The 27,094-nt window shown below is 44.2% G+C and overlaps 3 protein-coding genes across 9 annotated transcripts in view; 1 reads left to right on the forward strand and 2 right to left on the reverse strand.

Moving 5' to 3' along the window:
- RTN4 (reticulon 4) overlaps window positions 1-11,999 on the forward strand; it is a 95,339-nt gene extending 83,340 nt beyond the window's left edge. For all 5 annotated transcript variants that reach the window (XM_050951770.1, XM_050951771.1, XM_050951772.1 and 2 more), the window contains 4 exons: window positions 1,656-1,725; window positions 2,293-2,339; window positions 10,959-11,017; window positions 11,452-11,999. In XM_050951770.1, coding sequence (XP_050807727.1) covers window positions 1,656-1,725; window positions 2,293-2,339; window positions 10,959-11,017; window positions 11,452-11,494 — 219 coding nt within the window. In that variant the 3' untranslated portion in view covers window positions 11,495-11,999. The remainder of the gene's footprint in view (window positions 1-1,655; window positions 1,726-2,292; window positions 2,340-10,958; window positions 11,018-11,451) is intronic.
- Window positions 1-27,094, reverse strand: part of RPS27A (ribosomal protein S27a) — a 391,102-nt gene that overhangs the window by 209,245 nt on the left and 154,763 nt on the right. The window lies entirely within an intron of this gene.
- The window catches only part of EML6 (EMAP like 6), a 371,399-nt gene continuing 358,234 nt past the window's right edge, over window positions 13,930-27,094 (reverse strand). For all 3 annotated transcript variants that reach the window (XM_050951702.1, XM_050951703.1, XM_050951704.1), the window contains 7 exons: window positions 25,789-25,977; window positions 24,343-24,515; window positions 23,529-23,691; window positions 20,401-20,504; window positions 18,801-18,954; window positions 18,476-18,576; window positions 13,930-14,919 (listed from right to left, as the gene is read on the reverse strand). In XM_050951702.1, the coding sequence (XP_050807659.1) occupies window positions 14,895-14,919; window positions 18,476-18,576; window positions 18,801-18,954; window positions 20,401-20,504; window positions 23,529-23,691; window positions 24,343-24,515; window positions 25,789-25,977 (909 nt within the window). In that variant the 3' untranslated portion in view covers window positions 13,930-14,894. The remainder of the gene's footprint in view (window positions 14,920-18,475; window positions 18,577-18,800; window positions 18,955-20,400; window positions 20,505-23,528; window positions 23,692-24,342; window positions 24,516-25,788; window positions 25,978-27,094) is intronic.

Raw genomic sequence — 27,094 nt, forward strand, 5'->3', positions numbered from 1 at the left:
CCCAGGATCCCCACACTCTTCCCATCCCGTCCCTTCCCACCTTATCTGGGGAGGGCCAGGGGAGAATGTCCCTGGTCTGGCTGGAGCTGCTCTGGCAGTCTGGGCAGTGCAGCCGCAGCCTGCTCTGGCTGGCCAGACCAGGTGGCGCAGTTGCAGCGTGTTCCAGCGGGCTGGGCCGGGCGGCACAGCTGCAGTGTGCTATGGCAAGGCCGGGTGGTGCAGTCACAGCCTGCTCTGGGGGGCAGGACCGAGCAGCACGGTTGCAGCCTGCCAGCCCCAGAGCTGCAACTGCTTTGGAGGCTGGGGGAGAGCAGCGAGGCCAGAAGCGGAGAGACTCTGGCCTCGCCTCTTCCCTTCTGGCTCTGCTGGCTGCGCTGCCTCTCCTTGCTTCCTCTGTTGGGGGGAGGGGATATGTCCCACCTCTCCCTCTCTGTACCCGTTCATAAGCTGACCCCTTTCTCTGGTGCTTCCCTGTTTTGCTAAAAAAAATTTGACTTATGAACAAGTAGATACGGTACTTTTTGGGATCAGTAAACTTCCTTATTCTATCTAGTACCTCAGCATAAAAGAGACGAATATATGGATATGAGGCTAAGCTGGGCTCTAGTGTCTTTGGTATATGCTATTTAATTTTAGAAAGTGCTTGTTCCTGCAATAGCGGGTTTTTCACTTTACGTTACTATGATTTTGTGCCACGTCCTTCAGGGTAAGGACTGTCCTTTACTATAAACGTTTGTATCACAATAGGGTCCTGAGGTTGCCACTTCTGCAGTATAAATAGTGAAGTTGACAAAAGTTTAAAAAATTGTAGATTTAGAGCTTACATAATTTTGGGCTTGCTCTGTGTAAAGCAGGGAGGCAAACCTTTCTATCAGCAGTACTGCTCCAAGTCCAAACAAAGTCCTGCCTTCCTGATGCACTCTACTGTGCAGAGAGTATGGCTGGGCACAAGCAGAGGATTTGGTCCAGACTCTGTGAGTGAGAGAGAGATTAATTCTGCAGTGTGGTTTATGGATATTATGCCCATAACTCAGAAATTACCGCAATACATGAGTTTCAAGAGTCTTTTTCCTACCAGAATAGACTTATTTTCTAAATTTTTGTTAGTCCAGATTTTTAAAGCTTTTTTGTAACCTTAAAATTTCATCAGTACGTTTAATTCTTAAGGCTTTATGCTTTAAATGTTCTGTGCCATAAAATGGAAGATGATCTTGACCCCTTCCTACTATGAATATTTAATAAGTGAATCCACACTTGTAAAAGTATCTGTACTGTTCATTTAAAATGAAAAAAGAAGGAAAATAAACTTGCCATTTCTTCCACGCTGCATTTCAAACAGGCCTGTGCCCTGGCACATTACCAACTCTAACAGTTCAGTCTACAGATCATTCAATTATTGGCCTCCGTACTGAGTCAAGCCAGCAAAAATGTGGTTGTAATGGTGCTTTTTGTGATGTTGACTCTTGTACAGGGGTAACCAGCTTAATTTCACCAACTCACGTTTTGTTGGGCTTTATACATGCCTTCAGAGCAGGGCTTTGGAGCGAAGCCCTGCCTCAGAGAAGGGTAATTTTGTTAAAGGCACCTCCCGTAGCGTTCTAATTAACACATCTTGATTAGACTGTTTATGGCCTAACAGACCTTTGTTCTTTCAGTTTGCAGTGTTGATGTGGGTATTCACATATGTTGGTGCTTTGTTTAATGGTCTGACATTACTGATACTGGGTAAGTGCTTTAAATTGTGTTAAATACTTTGACTTGCAAAATAATCCTGGAAAAGTATTGAAGCCTCTTAAATGCTGTGTGCATCTACTTGCAGTACAACAAAATGTAGGGTGTTGCATGATCTTTTATTTTATTTTTTTAGATTGTGGAATTATAAAAATAGTATTTTTAAATTTCATTGTTTGTCCTTAGGTTGCTGACTTTCAGGACAAAGCAACATCATTTAAAAAGTTATATTCAGTTTTGCTCATTGCTTTCCAGGCTGTCTGTAGTTTTTACTTTCAAATTGCAGTGCCTTGTATAAATTATATGATGATGCAAAACTGGTTACTGTCATGTTCCGCCGGGATGACAAAGACCTGAATTGTAACTAATACAGTATTGTTACACAGCAGCTTTTTCTTATAAGATCCATTTAAATTACAATAACCTAACCATTTTTGCATTTTGATTTAGTTCTTTTTTTGCCTTTTCTAAAAAACGTCAGACCGTGAATTTAAATTTTAAATTTTGGTTGAGTGGCGTCTGTATCTTGTTTGTATTTAAACCCTCTCTGTTCCTTTCCAGCTCTGATTTCACTCTTCAGTGTTCCTGTTATTTATGAGAGACATCAGGTGAGTGCTTAATATCTGATTAAAAATGACTCCCGTTGAGTCAGAAACACTTAAGAATGAATAACTAGAAATCTGATTTTAGTCTCCTAAACCTTTAACCTCAACACCTGATATTGTTTCTGAAGATTGCCAGTGCAGGGTCCTGACAGTGTTCCAATGAGTAGTACAATTAAAGCCCATAGTGCATTGTGCATCTCCCCTCTCATTTAGGAAATATGTGAAGGTTTTCCCAGCAAACAGTAATTATAAGAGAGGTTTGCTTAGTATGATTTCACCTTCTCTCCCTCTGATCCTGATTTGTTCAGTACTAAAGTAGCAATATCTGAGTTACGTAAAATCTCAGTAAGTACTTTATATAGTTTTTTGAGAAGCCACCTTGGAGCTGGCATTCCAGACATTTATCCCTGAGCCCTTATGACCTGTAGAACTGGCTAACACATGTAGGGGGAGCTTGGCACAGTCTAATGCTCCTCTGGTAAGTCTGTTGAAGATAGTAATTGCCTGGAAGGACAGGAGATTTTAGCAGTACTAGGCAGGAATTGGATCCATCAGGGCATAGAGTAGTTGACCAGGGTGAGCACTGACACAGGGTTTCCTTCTCTTCTGAAAAACACCTGTACAATAAAGACCAGTGTAAAGGGGCAATGCAGTGAAGAAGGCAGCAGGGACCAAATACATTGAGGCATACAGGGCAGTTTTGGGATGCTCCCTTCATCTGCTCTCAAACCCACCTGCACAGCAAAGATCACTCAGCACTAGAAAAGAAGGAAGTACCCACAAGATGAAGGGAAGTCACATGTCAGTCGTCCTCCTCCAGGGCCAACTTACCGTGGCTGCAGGCTTCCTAGTCCCACTGATTTAAATCACCAGCTGCTTGTTGCTTTCTGAAAGTATAAAAATAATCCCTTCAAAATGCCCAACCTCACTTCAATCTCTGAGGGCAAAGGGATGCAAAGGAACTGAATGAATCCCAGTCCATCCTGGCTCCCAGTGAGACATGCTGAAGACAAACAAGGCTCTGCTTGTGCACTCTGCATCAGACTGTTCTTCTTCGAGTGATTGCTCATATCCATTCCAGTTAGGGTATGTGCGCTGCGCGTGCATGTTCGTCGGAAGATTTTTACCCTAGCAACTCCAGTGGGCCAGCAGGTCGCCCCCTAGAGTGGCGCCAGCATGGCACCTGATATATACCCCTGCCGGCCCGCCCGCTCCTCAGTTCCTTCTTACCGCCGTGTCGGTCGTTGGAACTGTGGAGCGCTGCATAGCTGTCCTCCAGGTCCCTAGCTCTCCATTGTCTCGTTGTTCTAATAGTTAGAGTTTTTAGTATTAGTTGTTAGTTGTAGTACTTGTTGTATATAGTTAGCGGGCTTGAGCTTTAGCCCTCCCCGGCGCCGGGCCCATGCCCGGTTTGCCAGGGTTTAAACAGTGCTCGGCCTGCAAGAAGCCGATGCCAACGAGCGATCCCCACGATGCCTGCCTGAAGTGCCTTGGGGAATCGCACATCTCTGAAAAGTGCCGCGTTTGTAAGGTATTTAAGCCAAGAACAAAAAAGGAGAGGGATCAGCGCTTAAAGACCCTCCTAATGGAAGCAGCGCTTAACCCTCCAGCCTCGACGCCGAGTGCCAGCTCTGCTCCGGCACCGGCAAAACGCCGCGGCACCGGCCTTCCCCGGCACCGGGCCCTGAAGCAAGGCCTTTGACGTCTGCCACTCCAGCTAAGCATACGCGGACGGACCGTCCGGCACCATCTACTGCCACGGCACCAATGCCAGGGATTCCGTCGACTCCGGGCCCAGGAGGTCCGTCGAGTCCGGTCCCTCACAGCTCCTCCATAAGATCCGGGGTCAAGCTAGTGGTTCCCTCGACGCCGGAGACATTTGCTTCGGCTCGGGACCTGATTGCTTTGACTGAGCCTATGCTACCTCAACCCCTGGTGCCTCCGGTGCGGGTTCTGCAGTCAAAGGGCAAGCCCACGGCCATGCGAGCTCCATCTCTGGGTTCACCGAGCCGGCACCGATCCCCATCAAGATCCCGGCACCATGGACGATCTCGGTCGGGATGCCGCTCGCAGTCCCGGCACCGCTCTCCGTGGCGGTACCGGTCATACTCGCGGTGCCGGTCCTCTTCACGGTGGTCCCGATACTCCCGGCACCGCTCTGGCTCGAGCCACTGCTACCGGCACCGAGATTCGAGAAGCCGCTCCCATCGTCGGCATTCGACATCCTGGTCGACCTCCCGGCACCGCGCTGGTGGTTGGTCCTGGTCTTGATCCCGGCACCGGTATGACTCCCGGCACCGAGGAGGTCGCCATTGTCTAGACTGAGGGACCCATGTCAGTCCCGTTCGGCTCCACCTTGGCCATCCTGACAGCCGTCTATCTCCTCTCAAACAGACAGCGCGTACGCTATGGACGCTGACAGGCCTACTGCTCTCTTCCAGGATCCCCCTCCTCAGGAGCATGGACCACAGCAGTGGGGCTTCTGGACCCCCTGGGCATATCATCAAGCCCAAAGGCCACAGCAGGTTCCTCCGTGTCCAACAACATCAGAGCACAGGGCTCCGGAGGCCACATTGTCTCATCCTCCCCCGTCTCCTGCAGAGGAGGGATTGTCTCACCAGCGGGATCCTGACCTCCCTCCAGAGACGGAAGCATTGCTCCAGACTGAGCATCCTGCAGATCCGCTCCTGCCGGGCGTCTCCTCATCATCCTCCCCGGATGAGGCAGTGGCTGGAACAACATCCACCAGCCCTGCTCCGCTCGACCTCAGAGCGCATCAGGACCTCCTCCGGCGCATGGCGCAAAACATGAATTTACAGGCCGAGGAGGTCTCAGAAATTGAGGATCTGGTGGTGAGCATATTGTCTGCAGATGCTCCCACTTGTGTCTCCCTTCCCTTTATACGGACCATTCAGGCCAATGCCACTACCATCTGGCAGTCGCCGGCATCAGTTCCGCACGCGGCGTGGAACGCAAATACATAGTGCCCTCGAAAGGGTACGAGTATCTCTATGTCCACCCACCCCCATGCTCCCTCGTCGTACAATCTGTGAACGAGAGGGAGCATCACGGCCAACAGGCCCTGGCACCAAAGTCTAAAGAAGCGAGGCGCATGGACCTGCTTGGCCGAAAGGTCTATTCTGCGGGCGCTTTCCAACTTCGGGTGTCCAATCAACAAGCTCTCCTTAGCCGCTACACTTACAACACCAGGGCGGCAGTGGACAAATTTAAGGAGTTGCTTCCACACGATGCACGTCAGGAATTTGCGGCGATCCTTGACGAGGGCAAGAAGGTGGCACGAACTTCCCTGCAAGCATCTCTCGACGCCGCAGATTCGGCCGCCAGGACCCTGGCTTCTGGCGTGACCATGCACCAGATTTCCTGGCTACAAGTCTCTGGTTTTTCTCCGGAGCTCCAATGTACCATACAGGACCTCCCGTTTGAAGGCCAGGGCCTGTTTTCGGACAAGACTGACCCCAGGCTGCAAAGCCTTAAAGACAGTAGGGTCATTATGCGCTCCTTGGGGATGAATATGCCAGTCACCCAGCGCAGACCCTTCCGGCGTCAACAGCAGCGCTGGCCCTACCCTGAGCCTCGCCAGAGGCAGGACTTCGCCAGACGCCGAAGTAGGAATGGCCAGCGTAGACAATCGGGCAACCAAGGGGGGCAAAACCAGAGCTCCTCCAAGGCTCCCTCTGGCCCAAAGCTTTCATTTTGAAGGTGCGCCCGAGGGCGCTGCACCAGTTTTCCTCCCGGATCCATTCCCGCCTTTCTCCAACCGTCTTTCGTTTTTCCTCCCAGTGTGGTCCCGACTGACATCAGACCGTTGGGTCTTACGCACATTACAAGCTGGATACCATCTGCAGTTTGTTTCGCGCCCTCCCTCCCGCTCCCCTCCTTCGTCCCTCTTCAGGGACCCCTCTCACGAGCAACTCCTCCTTCAGGAGGTGCGGACGCTCCTCGACAAAGGAGCCGTAGAGGAGGTTCCAGAAGCCGAGCGGGGCAAGGGGTTTTACTCCCGTTACTTTCTGATCCCCAAAGCCAAGGGAGGCCTCAGGCCTATCCTCGACCTGCGCGAACTCAACAGATACGTCGTGAAGTTGAAGTTCCGTATGGTATCCTTGGGGACCATTATCCCATCCTTGGATCCTGGAGACTGGTACGTCGCCCTCGACATGCAAGACGCATACTTTCATATAGCCATCTTCCCGCCGCACAGACGGTTCCTTCAGTTCGTGATCAACTGCTGCCACTATCAGTTCGCGGTCCTCCCGTTCGGCCTCTCCACGGCCCCGAGGGTGTTCACCAAATGTATGGCTGTAGTCGTCGCCCACCTCCGTCGCAGCCGCATACATGTATTTCCATACCTCGACGACTGGCTGATTCGGGGGTCATCAGAGGCACAAGTCCTCAGCCATGTCCGCATGGTCAGCAGTCTCTTCGAAAACTTGGGTCTCATCCTCAATATAGAAAAGTCAACGCTAATCCCCACTCAGAGGATAGAGTTTATTGGAGCCCTTCTGGACTCGACTCTGGCCAGAGCCGTTCTTCCTCTATCAAGGTTCCAGACCTTGACGGCCATTATACGATGACTGCAGACAGCACCCTTGACCTCTATACACACATGCCTAACTCTATTGGGCCACATGGCGGCTTGCACGTTTGTCACGTGGTATGCGCGGCTTTGCATGAGGCCTCTCCAGTCCTGGCTCATCAGTCAGTACCGTCTGGCCCGGCACCTTCTGGACGCGGTTGTTACCATTCCTCAGGACATATTAGGTTCCCTGAGGTGGTGGCTGGACCAGTCCGTGGTATGTGCGGGGCTGCCGTTCCATCTGCCCCAGCCTTCGGTATCCCTGTCAACAGACGCCTCAGATCTAGGTTGGGGAACCCATCTGGGAACCCTACGGACACAAGGTCGGTGGTCACCTCATGAATTAGCCCTCCACATCAACGTACGGGAACTGAGGGCAGTCCGCCTTGCTTGCCAAACATTCCATCTTCAACTTCAAGGTCGCTGTGTCTTGGTATTCACCGACAACACAACGACCATGTATTACATCAACAAGCAGGGCGGCACGAGGTCTTCTGCCCTGTGTCAGGAGACCGTGAGGCTCTGGGACTTCTGCATAGCCCACTCAATTCACCTCATCGCATCCCACCTTCAGAACACGCTGGCGGATCATCTGAGCAGATCCTTCCTTTCCCACGAGTGGTCCCTTCGCCCGGACGTTGCCCTTTCGCTCTTCCAGAGGTGGGGATGTCCCCGGATGGACCTCTTCGCGTCCCGAGGGAACAGGAAATGCCAGATGTTCTGCTCCTTTCAAGGCCGGGAACCAAGTTTGGTAGCAGATGCCTTCCTTATCCCCTGGACGATGCATCTGTTCTACGCATTCCCTCCGTTCCCGCTCGTCCACAAGGTCCTTCTGAAAGTGCGCAGGGACAGGGCCCGCTTGATCATGATAGCTCCAGCATGGCCCAGGCAACATTGGTACTCCATGTTGCTGGACCTGTCTCTAGCCGACCCTGTCCCCTTGCCCCTTCACCTGGACCTGATCACCCAGGAGCACAGCATGCTACGTCACCCAGACCTACAATCCCTGCACCTCACGGCGTGGCTTCTGAGTGGCTGACCCGATCCGAGCACCGTTGCTCTACCCCAGTGCGGCAGGTGCTCCTGGGCAGCAGGAAGCCTTCCACCAGAGCGACTTATTCAGCGAAATGGAAGCGCTGCACCTGCTGGTGTGTGGAACCCAGTTTCCTTCCCGCTGAGGTCTCTATTGCCATTATCTTAGACTGCATCTGGTCCCTTAAGGCGCAGGGCCTGGCGATATCATCTCTTCGGGTTCATCTGGCAGCCATCTCCACCTTTTACCCAGGGGAGGATGGCCGCTCGGTGTTCTCTCACCCTATGGTGACGAGATTCCTTAAAGGCTTGGAGCGTCTCTACCCCCAGGTTCGACGCCCTACCCCTACCTGGGACCTGAACCTAGTTCTCACCCGGCTCATGTCCCCTCCGTTTGAGCCATTAGCGACTTGCTCCCTGCTCTATCTCTCCTGGAAGACTGCCTTCCTGGTGGCCATCACCTCAGCCAGACGGGTGTCGGAGCTCCAGGCTCTCACCGTAGATCCCCCCTATACGGTGTTCCACAGGGACAAGGTCCAGCTGAGACCGCACCCAGCCTTTCTCCCCAAGGTGGTCTCAGCCTTTCATGTCAACCAGGACATCTTTCTCCCTGTCTTTTTCTCAAAACTCCACTCGTCTCGCAGGGAGCAGCAGCTTCACTCGCTGGACGTCCGTCGAGCGCTTGCTTTTTATATAGAGAGAACCAAGCCGTTCTGCAAACCCCCCCAACTCTTTGTGGCAGTAGCGGAACGGGCCATGGGGTTACCTGTTTCCTCTCAAAGGATCTCCTCGTGGGTAACGCCCTGTATCCGAGCCTGTTATGACTTGACTCGTACTCCTCCGGGTCACGTGACTGCGCACTCTACCTGGGCTCAAGCATCATCAACAACTTTCCTTACCCACGTGCCCATCCAGGAGATCTGTAGGGCAGCGACCTGGTCCTCCGTTCATACCTTCGCTTCCCATTATGCCCTGGTCCAGCAGTCCAGAGATGACGCGGCCTTCAGCTCCGCAGTGCTACACACCGTGACCTCTCGCTCCGACCCCACCGCCTAGGTAAGGCTTGGGATACACCTAACTGGAATGGATATGAGCAATCACTCGAAGAAGAAAAGACGGTTACTCACCTTTGTAACTGTTGTTCTTCGAGATGTGTTGCTCATTTCCATTCCACACCCGCCCTCCTTCCCCACTGTCGGAGTAGCCGGCAAGAAGGAACTGAGGAGCGGACGGGCCGGCAGGGGTATATATCAGGTGCCATGGCGGCGCCACTCTAGGGGGCAACCTGCCGGCCCACTGGAGTTGCAAGGGTAAAAAGTTTCCGACGAACGTGCACGCGCGGCGCGCACACCTAACTGGAATGGATGTGAGCAACACATCTCGAAGAACAAGAGTTACAAAGGTGAGTAACCGTCTTATCCTGATAGTCATGATGGTATTCCTTGTGCTAAGCCTACAGGTCAAATGATTGTCAGGTGTTTGAGGTTGTTTTGACGTTGGAGGGAAGTCCAAATGTTTGAGGTAAATTAATCAAAAGCTTGCAGTTCTTGAAAGTTGGCAGCTCATAGGTTCTGCTGTCCAAATAGTCAGAGGGGAATAGACCTTGTTTTCATTACAAAGGAATTTTTTCTTATAAAAGACAGAGCTCACGGGGCTCTGCAGTGGAGTGATCAAGTGTACCAAAATAATGAGCTTTCAAGAGAGACTCTGCCTTAGCAGAAGCTGAGAGATTTAGCAGTTTTACTGTCAATTTCCAGGGAAGTTTCTGAACCACTGGTGAGAAACTCCTACTGGTGATAATGTGTAACTAGTAATATACATTTTTATGGTGGGCTCCATCCCATCCTTATGCAATCCAGCTTGGCTGTTCTATTTCAGTGGTAATAAACTACTTTTTGTAACATCCTCATGGCATAGTGACTAGGAGTAAAGCCAGTTGCCATTCAGAGCACATAATTGCATGTGCAGACTGAACTGTTTGGAACCTGTTAAACTCCAATGTGCCAGCCAGCATTCAGCATTCAGTTATCACCCCCTTCAAAGTGCCATGTGAGCTCTAGTAACTGTCCAGGTATATGTGGAGAATAGCAGAAGGGAACTGCGATATCTCACTTGTTCAGAGCATTGTGCTCCTAACAGTATACATATACAGAGACCCAATACTGCACTGTCAGGAAGAGCCAAAGAACGGTTGTAACTCTTAACGTATAAATTACCACCTGTTTTGGAGCTGTCAGTGTAAGTAGTTCCTCAAAATAAAGCAAACCAGAAGCGTGAACAGTACATTTGTTTTTGTGCATACAAAAGTCTTGGTTGTGCACTCTGTGTGGGAGGAGTCTGAAGAAAAGGATAGTTTGAGCTGCTAAGAATTAGACTACTTATATGGAAGAAACACATGCAACACTAGGATATACTGATCATGGTATTTGCAGGTGTACATATATATTAATCCCTACTGCATCACATACATTTCAAAAGCAAATAGTGATGGTGACTTACTGCACGAGCTGGTTAGAATCTAGGAACCTACAGTAGCAGGCCTTTCTGTGTTCCGAACAAGGGTTTCACCATCCTGTCACTTTGTGTTGCCTGTGGCTGGGAGGGGCAAAGACAAGTGAGATTTTCCTGCAGGTGGATGTATTGATTCAGCTTCCTTTTCACAGTGAGTCTCAGTATCTGTCCATCTGCTATTATTCTGGGAAAGTCTCTTCCTTCACCACACAGCACTGTTTATACTAGAAGCTGAGCTGTTTCATTTACTGGCTGATAGAGATGCAAGCAGAATAGTTTTATGCCTGTGATTTGCAAAAAATCATATGAAACCCCAGAATAAACCAAAAAAATGGGCTCTTTGCTTGTCTTAGAATATTTCAGGGCAGTTAATGGAGCATAAACAAATTAGAAAAGGAACAGTGATGACTTGCAAGTAGTAAAGCAGCCTTTAGCAGCAGTAAAGCTAAACAGCTAACTTTTTTGTTTTCTCTCTTAAATTTCAGGCTCAAATTGACCATTATTTGGGATTTGTGAACAAGACTGCCAGAGATGCAGTGACTAAGTGAGTTTATGTTGGCTGTTTCAAACTAGCTTGTATAGCCTTTTTGATGTACATACAACACCTTGGGTATGTTAAAGAAGCTATATATAGTCATCAAGAGGAAAAAACTTACTTAAAAACTGTGGGAGATTTACAGAATCAACTGATTCCTTGCAGGTCAGTTAAAAATATTTGATGGAAAATGTTTGAATCGTGCAATTCTAATAGAAGTCCAGATAAGTGGATTTATATGCAGAGGACTTTAGGCCCTCAGCAGAGCAGGACTGAGTGAAGAGGGTTGTAGCAACTTTACTGCCAATTTTCTTATTGTTGCAAATTAATATATCTATGATAATTATCTGTAAACATTGACATTTTCAAGGCTACATTTATGCTATAAATACTGCTTTATTTCCACATTTAAATACCTTTTTAATTTTCTCTCACTCTTTCAGGATCCAAGCTAAAATACCTGGATTGAAACGCAAAACTGAGTAAAAAGCCTGAAGCTCAATAGGAGTTCATCTTTCAGGGGTCAAATATTCATTTGAATTACATGGGGAGGGTCAGGGAATAGCAAAGCCTTGACATTGCAGTGCAATTTCACAGATCTTTATATTGTAGCAGCACAGTGTTTGAGGAAAAATACCTGTTTTGACTGCTATGTATTTCATCATCTTAAGTATTGTAAGCTGCTATGTATGGATTTAAAACTAATCATCTTTGTTTTTCCTGTGTGCAGCACCAGCTAATGCAAAAAATTTGAGAAAGCTGTACATTGTGCTTCATCAGAGGTAGTCTTTCTGCATTCAAGGTAGAGCGGAGGATAATATTTCCCATTTTGTGCACTGTGTATGGTCTGGGTAGGTCAAGGCAGATTTTCTAAAATGAGATGTTTAGAAGAATATACCATTAAGCAAGTTTGAAAAACTGTGGCTTTTTGGTATGAGTGTAGCTGTATTGTGATTTTATTGTTTTATCAATTGCGTGTGTGTGTGGGTGTGTGTGTGTGTGTATATATATATATATATGGTATATATATATACAAACACACACACACACACACACACACACATATATATATATATATATATATATATATATATATAGTATTTCACAAAGCTTAGATCTTTAAGCTGCTCCACAGTGCTTGATATTTCAGAAAATGGACTGATTTTAGGACTAGCCATAGCGCACAAATTTGAAAAATAAAATATTTCTAGAAACACTACCATCTATTTAAAAAACAAATGAACTTGCACACACACAAAACTTAAAGCATACACCGTGTTGCACAAACATAATCTGTGGAGCAAATATCTAATTCCTCATATGTTTGAAAATGTTGAGCATTGTTATGCAAGTAATTACAAATGAAAATGTATACATTTGTGGTTTAAGCTGTATTGAACTAAGTCTGTGGAATGCATTGTGAAATGTAAAAACAAAAAAACCAAGTATCAATAAAGCTTATAGACTTAAAGAATTTTGGTGTTTTGTCTTGAAAAGACTACCAGATTATAATACATATATTTATTACACAAGTCAGTCGAGCATCTGTCTTATGTAGTTCAGCACTTTGGAAATTTGAGAGAGATACGGAGTTGGTCCAGCAATTTTTCAGGATAACTTGTTGATTCTACTAACTTGACTGTAAAAATAAGATCAATGAAAATAGATAACCAAATTTATTTGACACACGGGTTTTCAAACAATTATTTGACTGTTGAAAAATAAATTCATGCATTAATATTGTCATATACAATATAATAATACAGCATTACTTCTGAGTATATTATATATAAAAACCAAACCACATAAACATAGACAAATCATATTTATTTAAATGTTTTCCTGATAGACACTATTGCTCTTAAATATTTTTCACAAATCACCATTTAGCAATTCATTCCATCACACAATTATTTTTATTCAGGATACAATCAACGTGAAAGGCCAACATTACAACACAGGCAAAGAAAATGCTCACCCAACATGGTTACATTATCTTAATACAGAAAAGATTTTTTAATTTTTTTTTATTTTTTTTTTTAAGACTATATGGGGTCCCTATTATGTGTCTGACAAACTGATCTTTTGCAGAGTATTGTAAGGCAATAGTTCCATTTATTTAAAAAAAAAATCACTAAGCTTCCTCAAGCACTTTTGTGTTAAATATATATTCATTACATTTTCATAATGCTTGCCTTCTCTCTTTTCTATGATATTTTATAGCCAATAGCTACCTTCTTTTTAGAGATGGGCAGGAACCAGAATTTCCATTTTTCAGGAAATTTTGTTTTGCTTTGGAACAAAAACAAGATTTCCTGTAAAAAAAACAAAACAAAAAAAAAAACAAACACACACACACACACACACACACACACAGGTTTGGGTCAAACATTTCACTTTTTACATTTGTTTATAGTATGAAATATATACCAAAATGAAAAGTTGTTTTGGAATGAAAACTCAAAATGGAGCATTTTCAAAATGGAGCATTTCCACTCCATGTGGTAGTTTGTCGTAGTTTAGACTTTTTTAAAACTAAATTTCACTGAAATAGACAATTTCTGTCGAAAGATTTGGTTTTGAAAAAATGGCATTTTCTGACAAAAATGTTCCATTTGAATTTTCATTCAGTTCTATTTATTTTTGTTAATGTCACATACATGTTTCTAAACAGCATATGAATGGTTGCCAGATTAACCTAATCTCTTCTTACTGCTTTATCTGTCATTCATTATGTACAATTAGCACATCTCCGAGGAGCTCTTCCTGAGTAAAAGATGGGAAATGGTGCTTCTTGGTCTTGGACTCTTGTCCAAAGTAATTTACTAAACTTTTACTGTATACGTAGTCAACTATAAAGCACAGACTCAACGAGAGGGAGGAACACAAGAAGATAGCAGTATTTTTTAATGAATCCACCCCCCCCCCGCCCCCAAAAGTCCTTTGTAACCATATCATCCCTCAGAGTTGAGCTTAAATACTGGCCTTGACCTGCTACCTCCATGAGCCAGATACATTCCGCCCGTTAATAGATGGTTCATGTCAGTGACAAACAGGAGGTTCAGATAATTGCTTGTATAACAGTATGTATGTTCTTTCTGAAGGAAACATTTTGGAATATGTGACAGTATTAAGAGTAGTATCAGGAGAAAATGGGTGACCGTGTCAGATCTGGAAAAAGTGTTTGTGTTAAGCCCTCCTCAGGATGGAAGTTTATAGCACCATATGCAGAAAGCTGACAGTGGTGGGAGGCCTATTTGCAAATTCTTTCAAAGGCACTTCATGGATAGAAAACTTTGCAAATTAAATGTGTTCTTTTAAAAAATAGTGAACTTTAAAAATGTGTTACTTGGTTCATTTGGTTATTCAATGTGAATGTGAAACCTCCTGTGGTCATTTAAAAAAAATACAAAGCCTTACTCACAATGCATAAAATTCCAAACAAGAGTTTTAACAGTTGTGTTAAAATGGGAACATTCCTGAAGGAAGGTGTAAAGAAATGATTTTACAGATTCACAAATTAAATGCTGTTACATTTTAGGATTACTGACTCTCTCAAAAGTTTTTGTTTGTTTTTAATCGTTATAGCTGCTTGGAATAATTAAAAAATATTTAGCAAAAGCAGTTTAATGATTGAACTGTTCATTGCTGAGACCTAGGAACAACCTTAAAAACTTCAGCTTCCATCACAAAGGCATCACAAGTCTTTCAAATACGAGATTGTAGTAGCACTCAATATTACTACACTCAGATTCCGAAAGTGTGTAATCCATGCAGCATTTTTGTTATGAAATTAGAGCAGCCAAAGCATTGTGGACTGGTGTGACTCTTCACTCCTCTGCAGCCACATGGTAATTGCAGCACCAGAAGCAAGGGAATTCCTCTTTCAAAGACATCTCCACACAAATACACTAAAAAAAGTTAATTGGTGATAAAGTTTTCTTTAACAATTAGCACTAGAATAATACTGTACAGATTGAAGGTTGTGTTTGCAGCTTCACCACTTGTGGGGAAAAAAACCCCTATCCTTTTACTCCCAAACTGACCAGATTTAGTATGGATATCAATAAGAGAAAATGACTAAGGAGCCCTATGATACATTTTTGCTCAGTCACTTTTCAAAGAACAACACCGCTCCCTTATTCATACAACAACTGTAAACATCTAGTATGTGGGTTGTTTTTTTTTTACTTTCAGCATTTGCTCACAATTTATCCAGCTTGCTTCAGAGAAAAGTCAGGCTGGTACAATGACTAAATTTTAATCTTGGCTGTACCCCAACTCAGTGTGTGCCTTTGGGCAAAGTCACTGGTGTGTTGACGATCACTTAATAGCACATTGAAACTGCTCAACAGTTACACTTGAACCAGTATTTGGTTTTCTGAGTCATGAAAATATGCATATTTCCATAGACCCAGTAGCAATTCCTATGTGGATCAGATCAATTTGTCAGATGCATGCGACGCTCATTCAGAGGAAAATTTCACAGACAGGACAAAGTGGGTATTCACCCACGAAAGCTCATGCTCCAATACGTTTGTTAGTCTACAAGGTGCCACAGAACTCTGTGCCGCTTTTATGGATCCAGACTAACACGGCTACCCCTCTGAATGAGGTTCATACAGGATATGCAGACTAAGCATCTGTGAATAACTGATAGGAAAGATTTGCCTAATCGCCAATCTGCTAGGGTTGTCGTATCTCTGGGAGTCAGTTTCTGCCAGCACTTTCATATTTGACATTTCAAACATTGCCTCATCTTTCGTATGTAAAAAATATAGGTATATCACTATCATGGTCTAGGACAACTGATACTTAGGGTATGGCTACACTCGAAACTTCAAAGCGCTGTCACGGGAGCGCTGCTGCGCTTTGAAGTGTGAGTGTAGTCGCAGCACCAGCGCTGGGAGAGAGCTCTCCCAGCGCTGCACGTACTCCACATCCTCATGGGGTTTAGCTTGCAGCGCTGGGAGCCATGCTCCCAGCGCTGTGGCACTGTTTACACTGGTGCTTTACAGCGCTGTATCTTGCAGCGCTCAGGGGTGTGTTTTTTTCACACCCCTGAGCGAGAAAGTTGCAGCGCTGTAAAGCACCAGTGTAGCCATGACCAAAGCAATACTTCAGCTGCCTCACAATGGCCTTTTACTTACTCCTTTTGCCTGTGCTAGGTCAATAGCTACTTCCTCTTGCAGCCTTCCTGTTTCTCATCTACATGAACTTCATTGTGTTATGGGTATGGTTAGTTGCTCATCCATCAAAACACTCTAGTTACACCTTACATTTCACTGACATTGCTTACTTTTCTGTTCGAGCTGCACTGCTGTTTTCTGGATCTCTGTATGGCTCAACTAAGCTCTTGCAATTTGCCATTTAGCCATACTTGGAGTTTTCTTGCATTTCTGCTTACCTGTTTTTTGAGGATTATTACTAATAATCCTATGCATTATACTTAATAGGAGCCCCACTTATAGACCAGTGCTTTCCTGCCTCTGGGCTATATAACCTCCGATCCATCCTCTGCCTGATTCAGAGCCGAGACTTCAACCCGTCTCCCACCTGAGTGCCCAACGTCCTATACATTGATTGGGGTGGATTAGGCAGCTGAGAATAGGCCTAAGCCAACAAGATGAGTGGGAAGACACCAAAGCTAATGAGGAGGGTGTAACCTAAGCCTAAGGGCTTGTCTACATGGTGCATTAATGTACACAAGCCAGGTGTAAATACTACGGCTGACCAGTGGGTCACATACTAACTGGCCCTGTGGAACCTGCTGGCTTGCTCTAAGAGTTCCTGAGTGTATCCTCGCATTGTACTGGGCCGAAGGGAGACCCTTTGGGAGACTCTGCCCAGGATTCACAACTGGGGCCCCTATCCTGGAGTTAGGTACTGAAAGTGTTTATTTTGGAAGAAATGCTGCTGCTGCATTATGCCCCCACCCTCTTTTACACTTTAGTCCAGAGGCTAGGACACTGATGTGGGAGATGTGTGTTCAGTTCCTCTCCTGCTAACGTGGAGAAGGATTTTGGGTCTCCCACCTCTCAGGAGTATGTCTTAGACCCTGAGCTATAGGATATGCTGGGGTGGGTCACTCTCAATTTCTCCTGTTGGAGCTGTTCCACTGTGGATAAATTATTAAATGAATAATCATATAGGCATTGGGCCAGCAGAGTGGCTCTATAGTCTAGAGTAGGGCACTCCCCTCCAGGTGAGAAACCTAAATTCAACTCCCTTCTTACCCTCAGGCAGAGGGGAGAATTGAATCTTGGTCTCCCACACCTAGGTAACCAGATAGCAAGGGTGAAAAATCGGGATGGGGTGGGTGGGGGGTAACAGGTACCTACATAAGACAAAGTCCCAAATCTTGGACCTGTCCCTATAAAAGTGGGACATCTGGTCACCTACCCACACCCCACATGAGTGCTCTAACCATGGACTAAAGGTTATAAGGAAGAGTGCCTCCTTGCCAGCTTATGGGGGCTTAGAATGTGCTTTAAGCATGACTCCTGCTGGGATTTTGGTTCCAAGCTGCTGGGTGGTGTCTGGACTTAACTGCTGAATTTTGGGTGGGTGCTTTGGGGTCTTTTCCATCAGAGATGTATGCCTCTAGGGACTTCAGGTGCCTCTAGGGCAGTGGTCCCCAAGATTTTCATGGGTGTAGCTCCCAGGGGCAGAAGGGCAAGGGGGCTAAGGCTAGGGGTGGGGGCGTCGCAGCTGGGTGTGGGTATGGGGCCGGGAATGGAGCCACAGCTGGGAATGGAGCTGGGAGCGGGCCCGGGAGCAGATACTATGGCTGGGCCACAGTCGGGGGGCCAAAGCAGGAGCTGGGAGTGGAGCCACGGCCAGGGGCTGAGGCTAGGAGCAGGGCTGAGAGTGGAAGCTGTGGCTGGGCCATGCTTAGGGGTCAAGACTGGGGCCGGGAGTGGTGCTACAGCTGAGAGCCGGGGCCGCAGCCGGGTCTCTGGCAAAGCTGGGGTTGGAGCGGGAATGGGTGGTTCTCCCTCCTGGACCCCCCTGTGGGGGCTGGCCTAGGCCTTGCTGTGTCCCTCCCCAATGTTCCTCTGCACTCCTCTAGGGTGGGTGTGCCCCACAGTTTGGGCCCACTGCTCTAGGGTAAGGGGCAGCTGAGCAGGGATTTTGGGAATGACAGTGCCTTTGGGACTCTACCCCGTCATGGTTAGTTTAAAGCCAAAGCATGAGGTTTGCTGTTCCTTATAACTTTGTATCCTGGTTTGTGATCTCTGAGGTTGTCATTCATATTATTTTTCTTTAAAACGTGTTAAATTTTCTGACCTATGTTTGTTGAGCGTGACGGCCTTGATAGCCAAGTACTGAGAGTGTTTTAACCTAGTCTTCGTGTTCCTACGTAAATGGATTTTGGATGCTGTGAGAAGATGCTGAACACAGTGTTACAATGGGGGTGGACCATACCTGGTTACAAAATTCTTGATTAGTAAAAGAAGGAGTTACCTGCAGTCATCTCCTCCTGTACTTATAACATACTTGTCATCATGAGAAAAGCATATGTTGGTAACATGAGCAGAGTGACCAAAATAACGCTTGTGTTTTGCCTATTAGAAAGAAGACAGAATATTGCAGACAATAAACAAACTATTACAGCTGTTAAAACCAAACAAACCCTATGTTCTTTTGCAAGTATGTGAAAATACACATTTCATTTAGTGTAATACACTTCTAACTTACTGGCACTTCTTTGCCTTCAGGCTGTTGTAAAACTGGGTAAACACAAAACTTAGCATCTTAGAGTAAAATAAAAGCTAAAATGTACACTTACAAATTTTTCTGTACATGGAAAGTCAAAAAGTTTCACTAGACCAAAATCATCTCCTGTCACTATATTTAAAGCAGCATGGGTCACACACGCACAGTTGACATCTGCTTTATCAGCATTTCTTGGCCAAATCCCAATGACTTCATCTCCAAGAATGCTGCTCCAAAACATAAAAAAAGAATATAGTTATGAAGAAGCATGGGCCACTGGCTCCTCTGGACCAGTGTTATGGGCATAATGGTTGGCTTTACAGTAGGACAATGGTGGGTGCTTTCCCTAGGGATTCACCTTGTCCTTGTGCATTATTGCACCCAAATGCATCTTCATGGGATAGAGAGAGCACCCCATGTGCTCATTTTCCCTCATGCCCTAGACCATAACACAAGTCCCCTCAAGATGCACAAACTCACCCCTCATGAGGCACCAGCCCCCCTCATGTGAGATATAAATACATCCTGCCGCAGTGAGACACGCTTCCTTTCCCCCACATGTATGCTCCCACTCACACTGAAATTTTATAGCAGTGATGCCTCCTAGTAGTCTCCTTTCCTGGGCCCTAGCTACTCAAGGGAGGGGATTATTGTTTGTATCTAGAGTGTTGCTTAAAATAGCTGTTTTTCCCTCACTTAGAATGTTTGCCTACGTATCAGCTGTCAAATGCACCCTCTCCTACATTCTCTGACAGAATAGGCCATAATAATTACATTGCAGTCTTGTGTTTGCTTGATAACAAAGCTGTAAGAGAGCATGTGTTATTCAATCCTACACTTGTTCCCTAAGAGCTAAGCTTGTGTTTATTGTCATCTCACTGGATACTGGCAGATCTTCCGATTAATGCCTGTACCAATGGCATTAGTATAGTTCATTATTCATTACCGTTTTAAACTACACTGTAATTAAAAAGCCATCGAGGGTAAACTGGCCGCGCTGTTCACCAGACATTACAGCTCTGTCTACACTAAGCGTACAGCCATGTATTTTTAAACATGTTGTAACTCAGTTATAATAACCACATTTAAGTAGCGGCCATGCAACTGCTTTTTCATAACATGACCATGTCAGCCCTGCTGTCTTTCTAGCCACATCTACCATGCTGCCTAACTGTGTATGTATTGGTGCATTCTGGTAAAATGTGGGAAGTGACTGCAGAGTGCCTCAGCAAGGGAAAGAGTGACTGAAGGGCTACACACAAAGTAGCACCAGCAATGCATAAAGCAATGCATTCTGGCATATCAGGCAGCTCAGCTGGCTGGGAGTAAAGGGACTGGTCAAGAGTGATTACACAGATGTGGGTAGGGGATAATCCTGAGTACCAGCCACATTGGGTGTGTGAGTACAAACCATGTATGGAGGCAACTGTGACACCAATTAGTTATAAATTCATTCTAAAAGTATAGTGCAGACAGGGCCTCAGAAAAGCAAAAGAGCTAGTGTTCTTCATATAATAGTTTTGCAAATCTAAAAGAGGCCAAAACTCTGTGAATCCCAGCACTAGCTGCACTCTCATAACAGTGCCTTCCCTTATCCTATTTCTGTAGTACAGAGTCATGCACAATCAGTTGCTTGTAAAAACAAGTTATTTGGTTTTTAGACATTTCATCACCTTGTCCATGTGGCCCATGTGATCTTTTCTATTAGTGTGGCATCTACCACTTGCTTTCCCAGTGGTACCTCATGAACCTGACGTTTATAGGCACCGGTTGATACCTGAATGTAGAAAGAGTATATTAACATCAAAATACATTTATAGAAAAGTTATTTCAATATTTAAAAATTAAAAATTTATTTCTTAACAGTAATGGTTTCCAGAGGGACAATATAGTTTATTGTTTAGTCTAAGTTTATAGCTTTCCTTGGGCTTTTGTAATTGAGTTATATACAATATAAGCTAATCACAACAAATTTACAATATGAACTAACGATTTGGCTGTTGAATGATCAGCTCATACTAATAATCCATTGCTGATGAATAATCTCTCAATCAGATTATTAGCTGTACTATCTCACATCTTCCTGTCAAAGTTGGCAGCATCAAAGACACCTTGGAAGGAAAACATGAACCATTTGGGTTCATGTACTTTAGTACTGTTGACTTGGACAAAAATATGTGAGATACTGTATATTATCTGCACTAATCTGATTGTGAGATTATTCACCAGCAGTGGATTATCAGTATGATCTGATCATTCAACAGCTCTGAGAACACAAGGGAAACTGCTATGGTACTAAAACTGTGAAACTTACTTTGCTTCTAACTAATAGAGAGCTTTTGCATAGCTACTTGTTGCTAGCAGATCCTCTTGCTATGTCATGATATTGCACTAGGCTCAGTCTTAGAGAGATGGCATTTTTCATACAGTATTTGAGAGTAAAGAGAAGGCTTTATACTCTCAGCTTCCATAACAAAATTTATAGGTCAAAACATTGCTGGCCCCTTGAAGCAGTGGAAGGAAAAACAAATTCCCCATTCCCTGAGTCCCCTTGCAAGACCTAGCCACTCTTGCAGTCCTTGTGCAAGGACTACTACTCCTTTTGTGATTCCAAAGGGGCAATGACATTTATGAAAGACAAGGATCTGCCCCCACTCCCCTTACCTTGGATAGCATCACTGCCCAGCTGTGGAGAAGAGCACATGCTGTACCTCCCCCTTAAAAGGAGTAGCAACAGGTATGCTCCACACACACATTTGGGAGCTTCAAAAGATGTCATGCACACTACCTCATGCAGATCATTGTTGCACAACATCTTTGATGATGATCAGTGCTCTAAAGGCATATTTGAGCCCTAAGGGTACAGAGTACTTGTGTGTGTGACCAGCCTTTTTCTGTAAACTTTTCAGAACACAATAGTGAAAGAATGTTGTGACAGGTTGGACACACACACCCTGGGATGTCACCTTGTGTGCTGAGATACCCCTGAGTCTACCTGTTCTGCCAGCATGGGACCTCTTTAACCTGACTTGCTGAGCCAGGCTCTTAAAACATCCTCTAACACACACAGAGGCAGGGTCACACCCAGCTGCAGATCAGCTCTGGGAAGACTCAGCTTAAGGGACTTGCTCCAGCACTCAGATGTCCACCTCCCTTGGAGTACAGACCCAAAGATGTATTATGAAATTCGCCCCTTCCCTCAATGTGGAAGAGGGGGTACACAACTACAGCCAGGCAGCGCTGATGGCCCAGCAGCAAGAGACAATGGACTGTAAAAGAGCTTTTGTCTTCCTGTGAACGTGTGGGTCAGCCTGTGAAGAATGGCTACAGGGGCTCTACAGAGTCAGGTGGTATTGTTACCTGATACTAAAACATTACATGGGACTTCTTGTAACTTTCCACTGTAAGGGAAGGTGGGGGGTGGGGATGGGGGCGGGGGCCAAGCTAGGAAACAACAGATGCCCGCCTTATGCTAATCCTATTTAAGGGTGGGGAGTGAGGTAATCCTGGTTGTGAGAGCTCCCCTGCTTCCCCACCCAAGATGACCGCTGGAAACTATTAAGACTGTACCGGGGGAAAGAACTGAACCCAGGCTGTAAGGGTGTCTGGCCTGTGAAGATTATTAGAACCACATTTAGGATGAGAACTTAGATGTAACCAGTTTCTTTAGAGTATTAAGCTTAGTTTGCATGCTGTTTTATTTTTCTTAGTAATCTGCTTTGTTCTGTCAGCTATCTCCTTAACTAGTTAAAATACACCTGTTATAGTTACATTTATTTCTGGTTTATAATATAACTCAGTTTATGTGATTTCTAACTAAAGGGAAGGAACAGGAAGTTGTGTACACCCTCCTCCACATTAACGGAAGAGGTGAATTTCATATCATTTTGGGTTTGTACTCGAAGTAGGGGGGTGAACATCTGGGTGCTGTGGCAAGCCCCTTAAGCTGAGCCTTCCCAGAGCAGATCTCTGTCTCTCTGTGCAGGTAGGTGTGGCCCTGCCTGTGTGCTTGGCTGTAAAAGGCTGGGATCCTAACCCAGGAAGGCCAGGTAAAGGGGATTCAGACTGGCAGAACAGTCTGACTCTGGCATTCCAGCACACCAGGGTGACATCCCAGGGGGGCCAATCTGTCACAAATGTACCCATGTTTACTGTTCTACCATTACTGTGTGTGCCTGTACTCTAGACCTAGCTTTTACCTTCATGAGGCCAGGTAATTCTACTATACTGATAAGTCCTAATAGGGTAATATATAACTGTAGTTACAAATTCCTAGATTCATTAATCCTTAACTCCAGCCCAAAAGCTATTTGTTATTGCAGTTTTGAATACAGGCATTTTGATGAAAATTGGGATGCTGGTTATACTCACTTGCATGCCAGTACCCCAAAATGCTCTTTGAACTCACAGATCATTTCATAGCAAGGCTTGTACTTGTTTTTTGGGACAACTGATAAATTTAGGGGATGTTTGTGGATGAACAGAGCTCTTTAGATCACAAAATATCAGGGTTGGAAGGGACCTCGGGAGGTCATATAGTTCAACTCCCTGCTCAAAGCAGGACCAATCCCCAGACAGATTTTTACCCCAGTTCCCTAAATGCTCCCCCCAGATTGAACTCATAAGCCTGGGTTTAGCAGACCAATGCTCAAACCACTGAGCTATCCCTCCCCACTTTAATCCTATGCTTAAGGCCAGACTTTTGGAAGGCTTTTTACATGCTTAATTTTGTTCCTTTAAGTGTTTGATGATCAATTGATGAGAGGAACTCTAAACAACTGCATGAATACCTAAAACATACCTGAATATATCTGCTGTCTGCTGAAAAATCCATCTGAATGACAAAACTTGGAATGTCTTTGCAGTAGCCTATCCGGTTTAAGGTTGTGCCTTGGGTGAGGTCATAAAAATCGACAGTATGTTCTTGTGAGCCAACAGCTAAAAATCTGTTATCAGGGCTGATTCTAGACAACAAATCATGAAGCAGGGATATAATTTGCTGTATTGATGTATTTGTTAAGATTTTCATTTGCTTTGAGCCACTGTTCTTATGGTACAAAAGTTCAATCTTTTCTAAGAAAAGACTGACAAACAATAACAAGTTCTGATCCAGACCAAACCTCACCACTTATGTTGAATCAGAAAGAAACACTGATGCTTGAAGCATTTGTAGTTAAGAATTGTTAATATTTCATTATTATAAAGTGCCTAACAATATGGGCAAAGTATCATTTATCATTTATCCTTTGAGGCTGAGATATGGGATTTCCCAGTGCTATGTGGTGATATTGTAACGTAACTCATCTTATTAAAAGTCTAATATGCAAAGATTACTAGCTGTATTCAGGTGGAGATTAGACTCCTAGACTTTAAGCCTGAAAGGGCCATCATGATCACCTAGTCTGACCTTCTGTAGAGCACTGGCCACACAACTTCAGCCACCCATTCCTATAGTAGGTCCATAACCTTTATCTGAGTTATGGAAGTCCTCCAATCTTGATTTAAAAAGACTTCATTTAAAGAGAATCCATCCTAGTTCAATCAGGAAATGACCCTAAATAAGGACTGCGGGTTTAAGGCCATATTGTCCTATTTCAACTGAATTTCTGATGTACCTGATATCCTGAATAGCTGATTTCCGGTCTCGTTTTTTGCCCCAAACTTTAAGACTGTTTACAAGTAAGATGACAAATTCTCCATTCTTCATTCCAATAGCTACCATCTCACCATCAGGACTATATGCAGCACATCTTGCAGCATGGCCTAAATTCACTTTATTCAGCAGTTTCTATATCAACAAAAACAATGATTTCTTACTAGTTTTTTCTCTGCAGAAAACTATAATAAGTCTCTTTTAAGCAAAGCTATCTATAAGAGAACAAAAAGACACTTACTTAAAAGAAAATTGTATAGTTTCCTCAAAATGACAGTCTGAAATTTCACATAGTAAGTCACTTCTCACCAGATAGACATTGCAAAATAAATTTGAAAGTAAGGCTTTGATTAAAATGGACATTTCAGTGCTTCCAGTCTTCTTGCACTGAACTCATTACATGGAGATAGCCCAGCAAAAAAGGCTGTAAAATCAATTTCTATATGGGTTTAAATACTAATTTGAATAATTTATTTAACTATTAAATATGAAGTTATTTTGATTTGTTAAACCAATTAATGCCACTAATGTTCCTACTTCTTCACTTACCTTACTGTGTTTATATTAAATGTAGCTGATATTAAAAAATGGTCCATACTATTTTTGAGCCACTGTCAGGTAGTTTGGATGCAAATTATTCCAATAAAGGAGTGTTTTTATTATTTTATTCCACATAGATACCCAAGCCAAACAAGCTATAATGGTAAAAGTGTGAGCTTTGCTGGTATAACTGAATTTACACTAGGAACTTCTGCCAGCACAGCTTTGTTGTTCGGGGATCGCATCTCTTCACATACCTGACAGACGTAACTATGCTAGCAGAAGTCTGTAGTGAAGACATAATGCAGGTCCAACCAGATAATTAATGCAAATTTAAGACTAAGATACAGCTCTGGGGGCTACAGAACTTAAGTGGTGGTGGAAGAAGGTATTATGTTTGCAGACAGGGAGTTTTGGAGCACTTTCAACACAATTTTTCAAGGCACAGTGTGTATTTTCCCCACTGCTGACTCTGTGCACCCTAGCTGTTTGCATTCAATTAGAACATTGACCCAAGCCATTCTGTATCTTCTAAATTGTGTTTTTAAATACATTTTACAGTGCATACATGACAGAAAGCACTTCTTAAGCCTGGGAAGTTTCGAATAGCTGCACATCTCAGCAAAATGTAGATGGATTTCTTTTAGAAACAGCAATGAACCATACCACCAAAGACTCACCTTTTCACACTACAGATTAATATGGGAACAACATGGAAATATAGGGACAAACGTGCTCTGTATATGTGCATGCTTCAAAGAGAGTTGCATACATGAACAGAGGGCAACACATAGCTCACAGTTGGAAAAAATCTTGATTACATGATACTGCTGCTGATGACATGCTTCTTAGTTTAAATGGTACTCACTTTGTCACAGAGGTCCCAGATTCTTGCTGTTCCATCATTACTTGCAGTGATAAATATGTCTTTTGTGGGGTGAGCTGCTAAACCCCAAATCTCTCCTTCCATGTGATTGTCAATCAGCAGGTTTGAAGCAGCATTTTTTTCTCCTACTTCAAGTATTTCCCCATCTTTGGTTCCCACTAAAATTTTGCCCTGTTGTAGTCAAAATATGGTGAGAACCAGATTATCAAAATACTGCACATAGTATCAACACATTGAAATATAAGATATGTAACAGAGAACTTATTATAACTAGTCTTGATTTATGCTTCATTCAGCATCTTGAAACAATATATTAAGTGAACTAGTCTTTCATTTCCAGAGGCCAATTTTCAAATCCTGGTTTAGATCCCTAGGGTTTTTTTTTGCCCAGATTATAGAGTTTACATACAATTTGGCATGACTGGCAGACTCTGCTCATGAGAGACACAGAAGTGGAGTAGCAGTGATGTTGGAAGGATTCGGATGCAGTGGCAGACTTCACGATAAATTGTAGCACCCGCATATGTTAACAGTCCTTGACTGCCATGAACACAACATTCATCCACAATTTGGAAAAAATGTCACCGTTTCCCACATGCTTTATCTTTCATTATTTTTATCTTATATTCTTTTACCACTGAATCTCTGTATCTCCTCCACAGTCAACTATACTCATCCACTGTCAGGTAATGACATTAACTGAAAACAGTTGGTTATAATACTTAGGTCAAATTCAGAAATGATACGTAAGGGGGTGTAATTTAGACCTCTTTGGGCTAATTTAGACTTGCTTGAGCCTGATTCTCATTTATGATCATTTACACTGTCAGAAATGTGCAAAGGAATCAATGTAAATGATCATTAGGGAATCTTATGCTCAGTTAGATTTTCTTAGACCTGCTCTACCTATACTTAATGTACTCTAAGTTGTCTAACTTACACTGCAAGGAGTTGGAAGAAAAGTGTAAGAAGAGGTAAATTAAAGTAGAGTGAGACCTACTTATTAATGATTTAAAGCTAAGTAATATTGTTATTATTATTGCCACTGAATTTGAACCTCTGACTGTAGTTCACTAACACAATATGTTTAGAAGATCAAGAATATTCTGAATTCCTAGGGTCCAATAATGCAAAGTTAAATTGAGCCAATGTCATTATGTATCAGCATGTGCCAATAGCTGTTAGACATGTACTGTTTGTGCCTAAAAATGTAGATGTGCAATTGTTTGCTCATTACCATAAAAGTCGGACCATAATGTCTACATTTTACTGGTGCACAAAAAAATCA

Source organism: Gopherus flavomarginatus, chromosome 4, assembly GCF_025201925.1.
Source record: "Gopherus flavomarginatus isolate rGopFla2 chromosome 4, rGopFla2.mat.asm, whole genome shotgun sequence".
NCBI classification, from domain to species: Eukaryota; Metazoa; Chordata; order Testudines; family Testudinidae; genus Gopherus; species Gopherus flavomarginatus.